The following is a 13399-nucleotide window of genomic DNA, read 5'->3' as shown; positions in this document are numbered from 1 at the left end:
GTTAACAGATTTAATAAGAAAATCGGGCACCACTACCAACTGGTGATGGTAATTACCCAGTCTACAGCATAGCCACTAATTGTTGAATAATGGGACATTTTTTATGAACCTACCCCATGTCCTGAACATTTTCTTGCACCACTAGTTCCAGGGCAGGTACTGAAATTAAATGCTTTCAGCGGAAGACACTTGTGATTGATGCACATCCTGTCCTGTCCGCAAGGGGTTCCATCTTGCACATATCCCAGATCTGTAACTTCATCTAATATGACATGGCCACCACTAGAAAACACATACAGAACAACATTACAAAGTAGTAGGGTTTCTTGAAGTTATTTTTGGCACATTGACAAAGCTGTTTGTGTCAAACACTGAAAAATTCTAACTGAGGGGCGGGATTCTCCGGTCACCTAGTCGCACGTTTCTCAGCGGCGCACCATCTTCTGGCGGCGGGATCCTCTACCCCTGCCACTTGTCAATGGGATTTCCCTTCGAAGTCACCCCACACAGGAAACCCCCCCTGGCGGGATGCACTGCTGGTGGGAACAGAGAATCCCAATGGCCGGAGAATTTCAGCCCAAATCTTTAATTCACATATTTTCGATTTAAAATAATATCAAGAGATTTCAATTCTTTGGATTAAAATAAATGTTCTAAAGTAAATTCCCAGCCTAAATTCACAATGACAAAATCGGAAAAGAACAAAGAACAAAGAATACAGCACAGGAACAGGCCCTTGGGCCCTCCAAGCCTGCGCCGACTATGGTAACTGCCTAAACTAAAACCTTATCCACCTACGGATTCCGTATCCTTCCATTTCCACCCTATTCATATATTTTAAGTTCTGCTAAGTAATAGACCCTTTATTAAAATCAATGTTGAAAAGTTTCAAGTCACTTAGCTGTGCTTTCTACTTTGCCAAGCTTTTGTCACTTGCTCCTTTCTCAAAGCACTGATAAAAGGGCCAGGATTTTCTCCAATATCGTCGATGGGAAAATGTTGGGTGGGAAAAGCAGTGTTCAGGCAGCTGATGGCAATGGTGACTTTTCACGCCATATAGTGTGGCATTTAGTACCGAATGTTTTCATGCAGATTACACGCCGTATCGCTGGTGGGATCGTCTCGGATTTTGGTGCCCTGCCATCATCTCAGCGCTTTAATCATCAGGGCACCACATTGAAAGCCGCCCCAGCACACACTAGGCACAGTTCGCAGGTCGCTAGGAAGTGATGGCTGTCAGGAAATGTGCCGACAATTTTTCAAACATCTCCCTGGAGTGATTGCTTTATGCTGTGGATGCCCCTTGGTGATGTGGTTTACCTGTGCTCAGGGTGAAAACCTGCCAGCAAGGTTACTAACCCAGCATGGACGGCAATGGCAGTGATGATCAGTGCCAACATCCTGCAGAAGTGGACAGCCATCCAGCGCAGAAGAGGATGAATGATCTCCTCTGTTCTGCTAGGGTATGTGACTCTTCTCATCACTCTCAACTCACAGACTCATCACATATTCACAGGTGCAGGTATTGTCCAAAGATTTACTCCAAGGAATTGCACTCAACCTGGTCTATGTCAATATGCACCTTAGTCCACAGCCAAGGATTAGGAGCATTCTCCTTGGGCGGTACCAACTTCCTAAAGGGATATAGTTGCTTGCCTAGCCGGCAATGGTGCAGGCTCACTACGGCAGTCGTTGATTTTGGAAGTCAGTGTGCCAAGTGTTAAATGATGAGCAGCAATCAGTGGCACTCACACACTTAATCAATGCTTGAGTGGGCATAATTGTGTAAATTGAGTTACAGCTGAGTAGTCTCAGCTGCAATGGGGTACTTACCACCTCCAGAAACTCTCCAGTTTCTCCCAAGTCAAACCTCAGTCTCTTCCGACTCGACCCTCATCTCCCGCAAATCAACCTTCATCTCCCCCAGACTCGCCCCCTGTATCACCCTAGTCAAACACGATCTCTCCAGAGCCTACCCCAGTCAACCCCCGTCTCACCCGATTCAACCCGGTCTCCCCCAAGTCAACTCACGGGCTCACCTAACACCGGGTCACCTATGGGCCAACCTCTGTCGTCCCAAAATCATACCTCGAGTTAACCCCAGGTCTCCTACGAGACAACGCTGTGTCTCTCTCGACTCGACCCGTCTCCCCCGAGTCAACCCTCGAATCAACTCTGGTGCCCTCTAGTCAACTTCCATCTCCCTCGAGTCAACCCTGGTATCCCCTGACTCCTGCCTAGTGTCCCCCGAGTCAAACCTCGTCTCCCCTCTCCCCTGAAGATGTGGACCTGCTCTGTGAGCATTGTGCTCACCTCCAAGCTCCCCTTGGAGGTCTGCTCACCAGGTGCACATCTTTTTAAACCACTTGTGCTTTGCAGCATTCTGACACCACACCGCAATGGATGGATTTTTTGATAAGGGGGTAGATGCTGCCATATGGGCATGATAATGAGATGCAAATGTATTCCAAAAAGGTTCCTGATGTTGAATGGTGGGAAATGTGACCCGCCACTGAAGGGGGAAGGGGACAATTGCATCATTCTTCCAGGGCGATGTGAAATGCGATTTTGGACTTCTTGCCGAATCCATTCGACAGAAAATCCCGGCCAAAGGATATTTACATTAACTGGTCAGACCTGATGTGGTTTTGTGCAATAGGGTATATAAAAAGACAGAGAAACATGAGGGTTTGAGAAGGAACCAATCAACTCATTGAATCTAAAAAATATACAGATAAATTGGAGAAAAGATCTTGTTGAAAGACAATTGGTATGGATTCAAAGAAGATGTTGGATTGAATTTTCACTTTGGGGATTGAAAACAGGTCCTAAATCCAAGCCCTGGAGGGAAACGGTCACTCTTTGAGAATTTGACTTTGGGTACCCCTTTAATTGGCATGGAGCTAGCTTCTCTGTCCAATTAAGTGGTGAGGGCAGGCTCTCAAAGCTGGAAGGTTAATCAGTGGCCTTCAGTTTAAGAGGAACATTGGTTGCAATGATTGGTAAGTGACAGAGAGGTTCCTCCTTAGCAATGTTTCTAAGAAATTATTTAAGAAATATAATAGCAGAGCCAGGTTTCTGTGCGAAGCAGTGGGTGAGGGGTGGTGGAATCCCTTTACAGGATAGCCTATGGCAGCACCCAACCCAGGCAGGGTGTTGAGCTTGAAGTGCTGACACCCTGGCCTGTTACTGAGTGTCTGCCTCCTAGCAGTTGAACTGTCCCCCATCGTCCACCAGTGCCTACTCTTAACAAAACTCTTACTGAGACTAATTGTTTGCTGAGTGTGGACAGGTGGTCATGCTGGGTTCCAAACCCAACTTGGCCAAAATGGCAAACATGGTGAATGGGATCAGGAAACCTGCAACCTGCCTATGCTGATATGTTTAGGTCCTATCCACCTCCTTTCCTAACCCGTGTTATGGGCCAGGGTTTAGAGAACCCCATAGTGTATCATGGAGTTCACCTGACCCACAACGTTTACACTTTTAGGTGTGGTAGAGCAGAAATGGAAAAGTATTCTTTTAAGCAAAACAATGTTTATTCTATAAACTCAAGTTAACCTTTTAAAACATACAGTGAACATCTTAGCAACCATTAATTTAAACACAACCCCCAAAGAATACAACACTAAGTAATCCTTTAAGCTTTCCTTTTAACATCCATACGACTTAAAAACAAAACCTTTATCAGAAGCACATCAGGTTAAAGTCACTACTTACAACATTTATAATTCTGAATTCACCAAATGATCAAGAGATAGTCTTTTGATGGCAGAGAGAACAGCAGTACACCTGCTTGGTCTGGCTTCAGCTCCAACACTGAAAACGAAACTAAAACACACCCAGCGGCAAACAGCCTAAAATGAAAGTAAAAAGCTGACCGACAGCCCAGCTCCACCCACACTCTGACATCACTGCTAATACTCATTTCTTAAAGGTACGCTTCTTAAACACCCATTTCTTAAAGGTATTCTCACATGACACCCGGAAGGGCCTGAAAATCCTGCCTATCACGTCGAACTAATTGCTTTTTTTAACCTTACTGATATGGTGGGCAGGAGAAAGACAGTTGTTGTAATACACTTGGATTTTCATAGACCTTTTGATAAGTTTTCACAATTGTAATTAATGACAAGTGACGGAGGTAAAGTGTGAAGCTAATATTAATTCACAGCAATACAGTTGTTGTAAGTGGAAACGTTATATATTTTTATTATGAGACTTCTGGTGGCGACATGTAGGAGGAAGTCGCACTTTGTGTGGCTCCTGCTCAAGGCTTGATTTTTTAAAAAAAGAGTGTAATGCCTAGTCCCAGGGGGAATTTTTTGGCAATTGAGTGTAGAAAGGCAGAAGGAAGGAGGGGCATGTCGTAAAACCAAACAAAAACCGCCGTGAAGAAGGGAAAGAGTGAGGGTTCGCCATCAAGCGAAAGGGTCAGCTCAGCAACTGGAAAGATGGTGGAGGCTGTGTCACTGGGTGGGTCCGCAATGCTTACGGTAGAGAAGATGACTGAGGTGATGGCTTTGGAACTGGAGAAACAGTTTGCAAAGTACATGACGTGGTGAGGAAGGAGATGATGCCTGAAGGTGTTGGTGGAGGAGGCGATTGCCCTGGTGAAGGCGGCTGTGTCAAGGACATCCGGCGAGGTGCGGGAGCAGGCTGAGAAAATGAAGGGACTGGAGAAGGCCATGGTGCAACACAATGATCAGCTCACCTCGATGGGCAAGGAGCTGCAGAGGGTGGTCGAGGCCAACAAAGGGTTGTTGGCTAAGTTGGAGGATCTGGAGAATAGATCAAGGCAGCAAAATGTGGGGATCGTGGGCCTGCCTGAAGGATGGGGAGGGGCGGAGGACTTTGCCAAGATGTTGGCAGAGTTTGTGGGGGAGGGGGAGGATCCCTCGGGGTAAGAATTGGACTGGGCTCATTAGTCTTTAAGGCCTCACCAAAGGTGAATGAGCCACCAAGAGCAGTGATTATTTATTTCCACAGGTACCACGTGAAGGAGAAGGTCCTGAGTTGGGTGAAACAGAAGTGGGAGGTGCAGTGGGCTGGAGCTGGTATATGTATTTACCAGGACTTAACTGTGGAGCTGGCGAGGAGGTGGATGGCCTTAGGTCTAGTGAAGACGGCATTGTGTAATAGTGATGTGTGGTTTGGCGTAGTGTACCCTGCTAAGTTGAGTAAGAAGTCTTGCAACACCAGGTTTGTTTCAAATATTAGCTTTCGGAGCACTGCTCCTTCCTCACCTGAGGAATGGAGGTGAATGGAGATGTGGTGAGGGGAAGGGCTGCAGACATTGGAGCCTGGTGATTAGGTTTTGATAGGCCTTAGAGGTATGAAAAGGGGGTGGGGAAGAGATCAATATCGGGTGAGGTGTTTTCGAGAGTAAGTGGATAGGGGGGGGGGGGGGTTCGATGGCAACAATGGTATAGGGCTGGCCAGCCCAGTGGGCAGGGCCCGGAGTTATGATGATGGTGGATAGGAGGGGTGGAAGGGGGAGGTGGGGAAAAGAGACCCCCGGTCAAGTTAGTTGAGTGAAACGTCAGGGGACTGCGAAGGACAATGAAGAGGTTGAGGATGTTTGTGCACCTAAAAAGTTTAAAAGCCAATGTGGTTATGTTACAGGAGACTCATTTGAGGGTGAAGGACCAGGAAGGGTTTGGTAAGCCAAGTGTTTCATTTGGGGTTCGACAGGAGGGTGTGGGGTGTTGCGGTTTTGGTCAGTAAGAGAGTGAGGTTCCAGATGGAGAAGGTGGTGGCGGACCAGGGGTAGATATGTGATAGTAACAGGACCTTTGGAGGGGAGGTTAGTGGCATTGGCAAGTGTGTATGGCCCTAACTGGGATGATGTAGGGTTCGCGTGGAAGGTATTGGGGCCATTCTGGACTTGGATTCGCATGAGCTAATAGTAGGTGGGGACTGGAACTTGGTGCAGGAGTAAGGTTGAGCAGGTCTCAGCCGTACTCTTTTGCCCAGTCGGGGGGGGGAGGGGGGGTGAAGGTGCTGGCTGGGCTTATGGAAGAAATGGGAGAAGGGAATCCATGGAGGTTCTTGCACCCGAGGGATTGGTAGTGAAAGTACTCGTTTTTATTCTTAGTCCACAAGGTGTATTCGAGGACAGACTTTTTTGCAGGAGGGAAGACGCTGTTGGCTGGGGTATTCGGCGATAGCAGTTTCGGATCATGCGCCGTATTGGGTAATTGAGGAGTGTGTGGGTTTTAATTGCCCGGGGGAAATATCGCAGGCGGTGGTGTGAGAGGACCTGTAACCAGTGGTGAGGAGGGGTGGTGATATCGTTTAGGCGAAGGTGGATAAAGAGGAGAGGGTGGAGTGGCAAAGGTTGATAGATGAGATGTTGGAGGTGGATAGGAGTTACGCGGGGGATGCAGATCCAGCACTTTTAGATAGAAGGAGGGAGCTACAGGCTACTTTTAATCGATTATCCACAGGGAAGGCGGTGCGCGTTAAGCAGGGGACGGAATACTCCGCTCCCGCGAAAAATCGGGACGGCCGTTGTGAACTCGGCCGGGTTTCACGACGGCCTCGGAGACCGCTCCTCTCACCGTATTCACCCCCACCCGGGGGGCTAGGAGCGGCGCTCCGTAACTCTCGGCCACCGTAACTCTCGAATGACGCGACAGCGGCTCCTAAATTACGTCAGCCGCGCATGCGCAGGTTGGCCAGCTCCAACCCGCGCATGCGCGGCTGACGTCACGACGGCTGACGGCTCAAACCCGCGCATGCGCGGTTGCTGTCTTCATCCTCCACTGCCCCGCAGTACGTAGTGGCTTGATCTTACGAGGCGGCAGAGGGGGAAGAGTGCGTCGCTTTGAGACGCCGGCCCGACGATCGGTGGGCCCCGATCGCGGGCCAGTCCCCTCTTGAGCATGGCTGTGGTGCTCACTCCCCTCTCCCCCCCCACAAGCTTCAAACCAGCATTTGGCGCCCATGTTCACGACGGCAGCGACCAGGTGTGGTTGCCGCCATCGTGAACCGGTCGGGAACGGCAGGACGCACGGCCCATCTGGGCCGGAGAATCGCCGTGAAAAACGCCAATTCTTCCGAGCGGGGGTGGGAGAATCGCGGGGGGCACCAGGGGGGCGTGTCGTGAGTCGCCCGGCCCTCCCGCGATTCTCCCACCCGGCGTGGGGAACGGAGAAGCGCGCCCAGGGTGTCCCGAGATGAGACCCCTTAAAACCGGATAGCTAGGATAACATTAGAATAGTTCTACGTAAGTTAGTTTATTGAGGATTGAGACTAATAATAGAAATTATACCCAGTAATCATTATTAACAATTAAACATGTGTTTTTAGGACATAGCAGTAACAAGCATTTAAACCTGATGGGATGCATGATGGGATATAAGCCTTCTAACTTGCCCACGTTTTTAAGACAAACAGAATTATACAGAAATAGTATGGTCAGCAATAGTGTGGTCAGCAATAACACAGTCAGCTCAGTAAGCAGTTCTTATCAGTGGCCCCAACATCCTGTCTCAGACAATCCATGGTATGAAGAGGAACCAACTTCAACATCCTAACCCTAGACGAACAATGAGGTGGGCAGGAACTGGCCCAGATAAGTAACATGGGAATGGCAACAATTCAAAACATAATGGATAAAGTGGCCTGGTATACAACAGGTGGCAGGATGGGTTAAATCATGAGCTGATCACAGTCACCATGTTGGTTAAAGTAAACTTCGTTGGTCAATATAAAATTGACAGCTCCAAGGATTGGATCCAAGTCCAACTGGGGTGGGCTATTGATTTTTGGAAAATTGTATAATTGGGGCATTTGCACCAGTGTAAAGCAGAGTGTTTTTCGTATTTTTGCAAATCACTCTTCCTCGTATGTTGACCAAGCTTGGAAAAATAAAGCTGTCTTAACCAGAGGTGATGTGTCTGCAGGCCTTTGTGTTCAGCTGAGCTGCAACTAAGAGGGAGGAACCCCACGTAAATACCAGCTCAATACTCAGTCCTTGAAAACGCTCCTACGGCGCCAATTGAGGTGGACAAGGGGAGCGGTTTATGAGTTTGGAGAGTAGGCATGTTGGCAGGCCAGCTTCAAAGGAAGGCGGTGGCAAGGGAAATTGTCCAGGCGTGGGCTAGGAGGGGAAAATTAATGGTGGCCCTGGACCAGATTAACAGGGTATTTGAGGAGTTCTATGAAAATTTGTGTAGGTCGGAGCCACCGGGGGAGGATCAGGGAGTGCGGGAGTTTCTGAACGGATTGAAGTACCCGAGGTTGGGGGAGGAAGATAGGGCCACATTGGAGAGGTCAATAGTTGAGCAGGAGATAAAGGAGGCAATTGGGAGGGTGTAGTCGGGGAAGGTGGCAGGACCAGACGATTCCCAGTGGAGTATTATAAAAAGTTCAAGGGCAAGTTGGCGCCACTGATGGCAGGGATGTTTGAGGAGGCAATAGGAATAGCAAACATTGGGGCAGACCTCAATCTCCCTTTTGCTGAAAAAAGATACTGACCCGACGGAGTGTGGGTCATACAGGCCGATATCGCTACTGATATTGGCGAAAGTTCTAGCAGCTAAGCTGGAGGGGTGCCTCCCGAAGGTGATAGGGGAGAACTAGACAGAGTTTGTGAAAGGGAGGTAGCTATTCTCAAATATTAGGAGGGTGCTAAATGTAGTCTTGATGCCGGCTGCAGGAAAGGTGACAAAGGTAGTGGTTGCGCTGGACACGGAAAAGACCTTTGATCGAGTAGAATGGGGGTATTTGATTGCGGTACTTGAGAGGTTTGGGATCGGGCCGAGATTTACAGAGTGGTTACGGCTATTATATCAGGATCCAAGGGCGAGTGTCCGCACAAACAATACGAGTTTGGGGTACTTTGCCCTGCACTGGGGGACCAGGCAGGGGTGTCCTATGAGCCATCTGTTATTTGTGTTGGCGATTGAGCCTTTGGCCATCGTGCTGAGGAGCACGCAGCTGTGGAATGGGATAGTATGGGGGGGGGGTAGAACATTGGGTGTCTTTGTACGCGGATGATCTATTTCTGTATGTATCAGATCCGAGTGTGTCAATGTGGGGTATACTGGAGCTTCTCTGAACATTTGGGTCTCTTTTGGGAAAAAAATGAATATTTTGTGGTATCCTGGCTGGGGGTGGGGGCAGGGGTGGAAGGGCTTCCATTCTTCAGGGTGGTAATTCACTGTAGGTATTTGGGGGTGCAGGTGGTGCGGGACTGGGGGATGGGGTCTCAGTAGATACAATACTACTAGCTTGGTGGAAAGGGTGAAAGCAAATTTGGCAAAGTGGGATAGTCTTCCTCTGTCACCGGTGGGTCAGGTGCAAGAGATTAAAATTAATATGCTGCCGCGATTTTTGTTTGTACTTCACTGCCTGTCGTTTTGCTGAAGGCATTTTTCAAGCAGGCAGGTAAAGTGATCACCTCATTTATTTGGGGGAGGGGGACGGTGGCCAGGGTTAGGAAAGTAGGTCTGCAGAGAGGGCGGCAGGCTGGCGGGTTGGCCCTTCCAAATTTATTATACTATTATTGGGCGGCGAATAGCGAAAAGTTGAGAAGTTGGGTTGGGGAGTCAGGGTATTCAAAGACCTGTTCTGGGGAGGTGTTTTTGCGAGGCTTGAGGAGTTAGGGGAGAAATATGGACAGGGGAAGGGGGAGGTATTTAGGTTCAGAGCTTCCCGATAGCGTCGGCCCCCTGGTTGTTGGAAGAGGTATTGACGACAGGGGGAATGGAGAAGGGGGTGGTGTCGGCGATCTTTGGGAGGATTTTGGGGGAGGATAAAGTATCCTTGGAGAGTTATGGAAGATGGTCTGTGATGTGAGGTGCTCCAGAGGGTAAACGCCTCAATCTTGTGCGTGAGGTTGGGCTGATATAGATGAAGGTCGTGTGCAGGGCACACCTCACGAGAGCGAGGATAAACTGACTCTGAGGGGGTGGAGGATGTGTGTGAGTTCTATGGGAGGAGCCCCGAATACCATGCTCACATGTTTTGGTCCTGCCCGAAGCTGGAGACGTATTGGTGGGAATTTTTTAAGATCATTTTGGTGGTAGTATATGTGAGTTTGGAGACAGGGCCCTCAGAAGCCATTTTCAGGGCGTTGTACTGGCCAGGGCTGCAGACACGTGCGGGAGCCTCGCTGATTGCTTAGAATGGGTCCTGCTAGAGTGGAGATCTGCTTGTCTGTCTGTGCCTCAACTTGGCGGGGGATGTACTGGAATTTTTGACGCTCGAGAAAGTGAAGTTTGGGAAGGATGGAAGGGTTCTACAATTCATGGGGATTGTTTATCGTGCACGTTCAGGAATTGGATGCCATTGAATATTGGGGGTGGGAGGAGGGGGGGAGTTATTGGTGAGGCTGAGTACATTGGGGGCGATTCTCCAAAATGGAGACTAAGGGGGCGATTCTCCAAAATGGCGACGCATCGTCGTGAGCGACGGTGCTAAACGGGCGCGGGGACGACTGATTCTGTCCCCCACAGGAGGCCAGCACGGCGCTGGAGCGGTTCATGCTGCTCCAGCCTCCCTCCTCCGCAGTTGGTCCACACCAACCCGCACATGCGCGGGGGACTTCTTCAACGCTCCGGCCCCGATGCAACATGGTGCGGGGTTTCTGCGGCGGGAAGCGGAACAATGTAGACCCCATCGGAGGCCTCCATCGGAGGGGAGCGCTTCTCCCCGCCCCATAGGCCGCCCCCGACCCTTCGCACAGAGATCCCGCTGGCAGCGACATGGGGTGAACGGCGCCGGCGGGATTCTGCCGTTTCCACGCAGCCGCTCGGCCCATCTGGGCTGGAGAATCGGCAGCTCCGCCGCAGACAGCGGCCCGCAAATGGCGCCGATTCTCCGGACCTCCGCTGGCGTCGGGGCGGCGTGGCACATTTGCGGCAATTCTCCGGCCCGGCGTGGGGCTCGGAGAATCACGCCCATTGTTTATGGGATGACTGTTAGTTTTCTTTTGGTCTTTTTGTTTTGTTTTACTTGGAATGTGTGGATGATGTTTGGGTTTGTATATTGAAGGGGAGACTGAAAATGTTGAAAATGAGGAAAATAAAAAGATTTTTAAAAATATATATTTTTCTTTTGTGGAAAACTTTGCTGGGCATAGAAGGTAAAAAATAAACTATTTTCAGAATGGTTAGATCTTTTAAGTAAATAGACTAATAGATGGAAGATGCAATAGAATAATTATCAAGAAAAATAGGAACCAATAGAGGGTATTTATTCTTAATATAGTGATACAAAACCTTTGCAGCCACAAGTATATTAGAGAGATAGGACGGAATAAAAGTAAACAATTAGTTGCTTGGTTCCATTAACAGATGGAGAAGATATAAATCAAAAGTGGTTGTGCTCCTGCTGAAGAAATCCAGGCTATTTGGAGTATTGTGTGTAGTTCTTATTACCTGACCATAAGTAATACACTTAAAAGGGGAGACAGCGCAGCTAAAATGATCCAAGCATCAGGAATTTAAGGCTGCAGTTAAACGTCCAATTTCACATTATTATGAAGCAACATAAACTATGTACAGAAGCAAAGAAGGCAACCTGGGGGACGTCCTGGTGCATTAAAGTGAGAGACACAATATTTAAATTAGATAGCTCTAAGTACTTGGGGCGTGATTCTCCGATCCCCACGCCGGGTGGGAGAATCGCGGGAGGGCCCCCCCCCCCCGACTAATTTCACGACCCCCTGGCGCCCCCCGCAATTCTCCCCCCCCCCCCCCCCCCCCCCCGCTCAGAAGAATCGCCGCGATGCAGCGGCCTGCCGTTCGCGACCGTTTCACGACGGCGGCAACCACACCTGGTCGCTGCCGTTGTGAAATCGCCGTGAGATGCCCGTTTTGGGGCTTGTAGGGGACCTGGTGGGGAATGAGCACCACAACTGTGCTCGGGAGGGGACAGGCCGGCGTCTCAATCGGACGCACTATTTCCCCTCCGCCGCCCCGCAAGATCAAGCCGCCACGTCTTGCGGGGCGGCTGAGGGAAAGACGACCACCGCGCATGCGCGGGTAAGAGCTGTCAGCTGTCGTGATGTCAGCCGCGCATGCGCGTGTTGGAGCCGGCGAACCTGCGCATACGCGGCTGACGTCACATAGGCGCCGCTGTCGCGTCACTCTCAGCGCGCCGCCCGACGGCCGAGAGTTACGGAGCATCGCTCTTAGCCCCCCGGGTGGGGGTGAATACGGTGAGAGGAGCGGCCTCCGAGGCTGTCGTGAAACTCGGCCGAGTTCACGACGGCCTTCACGATTTTTCCCGGGAGCGGAGAATTCCGCCCTTGAATTTTACTCCCGGGTTAGTTATACAATATTTCTTGTGTACAGCTCTGTGTCAAGCCACATTTTGGAAATCACCACCGGATAGCCACATAATTTCATAAATTAATTTTTCATTCTTTCCAATATCTGAGCAAGTGGACGGCTCTCCCTACCCTCCTGACATGACAAATTAGTTGTCCTTTGCTCTTAATACTAATGTAAGGTGCAGTCAGCAGCATGTCCTGGGCTTGCTAGCTGAACCGGAGAGGCCGTTAGCTGCAGTTAAGATAACTGAGCTTGTTTTTTGGGCAAAGAAGATTTCAAGATTATTTTTTCAAATTTTCACAATTATAAAGGGATCTGACCAAATTGGTCTAAGTGTTCATTTGTATTCAAGGTTCAATATATCAGGTAATAATTTAATAATTATGGACAAGAAGGCAGACGTTTATCGCCCAAAGAGTAATAGAATTGTGGGATGGGTTACTAGGGATGGCCGTTGAAGTGGGAAGAGTATGTGGGCTGAAGAGACGTTTTGCATGTCTTTCCGGAGAAGAAATGGAATTAAGGAATATTGTGAGAATTTAAAAAAGTAGCTATTGAGCTTAATTGCTTTCTCGTGTTCCTATATTTCTTATGTTTAAACACATTTAAATACATTTTAAGCTTTTTTTGTAAAAAAAGTGCTCTTTGTGCTTTCCATTTTGTAAACACTGTGTGGGAAGTTAAGCTTGAATGATAAATAGTTCATTTAAAAACACAAGTGTAAAATTAAATGTAATGACGTCACTGCGCAAAACATAACAATGGAATAGAAATGTTAAGTAAATGTTTAATAAGCATCTCAATTTGTAATTAATTGCAAACACAATGTATACTTAATTAAGGATGACAAGAAATTCAATTAAACTAACTAAATGAGCAAATCATAGAAAATGATTTGATTCCACTGGTAAACTACAGGTAGTCGCTATTAATTGTAATCATTGATGACTACAAGCAGTCTAAAAGAGGCTTGAAGTTGCATCAGGTCAGGACACCAGCAATCACAATTACGTACCCCATTCAATTTTACTTTCCTTGACGTTAAGGTGGTGTTACAAGGAGCAAGCTGATCGATATCCTCAATTTACAGTCACAACCACAAGTAAAAATTA

General features: G+C 48.6%; 1 protein-coding gene across 6 annotated transcripts in view; it reads right to left on the bottom strand.

Annotated features, from left to right (window-relative positions):
• adam22 (ADAM metallopeptidase domain 22) overlaps positions 1 to 13399 on the bottom strand; it is a 480389-nt gene that overhangs the window by 95041 nt on the left and 371949 nt on the right. For all 6 annotated transcript variants that reach the window (XM_038797995.1, XM_038797996.1, XM_038797998.1 and 3 more), the window contains exon 23: positions 114 to 282. In XM_038797995.1, coding sequence (XP_038653923.1) covers positions 114 to 282 — 169 coding nt within the window. The remainder of the gene's footprint in view (positions 1 to 113; positions 283 to 13399) is intronic.

This window comes from Scyliorhinus canicula, chromosome 5 (genome assembly GCF_902713615.1).
Source record: "Scyliorhinus canicula chromosome 5, sScyCan1.1, whole genome shotgun sequence".
NCBI lineage: Eukaryota > Metazoa > Chordata > Chondrichthyes > Carcharhiniformes > Scyliorhinidae > Scyliorhinus > Scyliorhinus canicula.
Note: the sequence above shows the minus strand (reverse complement) of the source record. Positions and strands in the feature narration are given on the sequence as shown.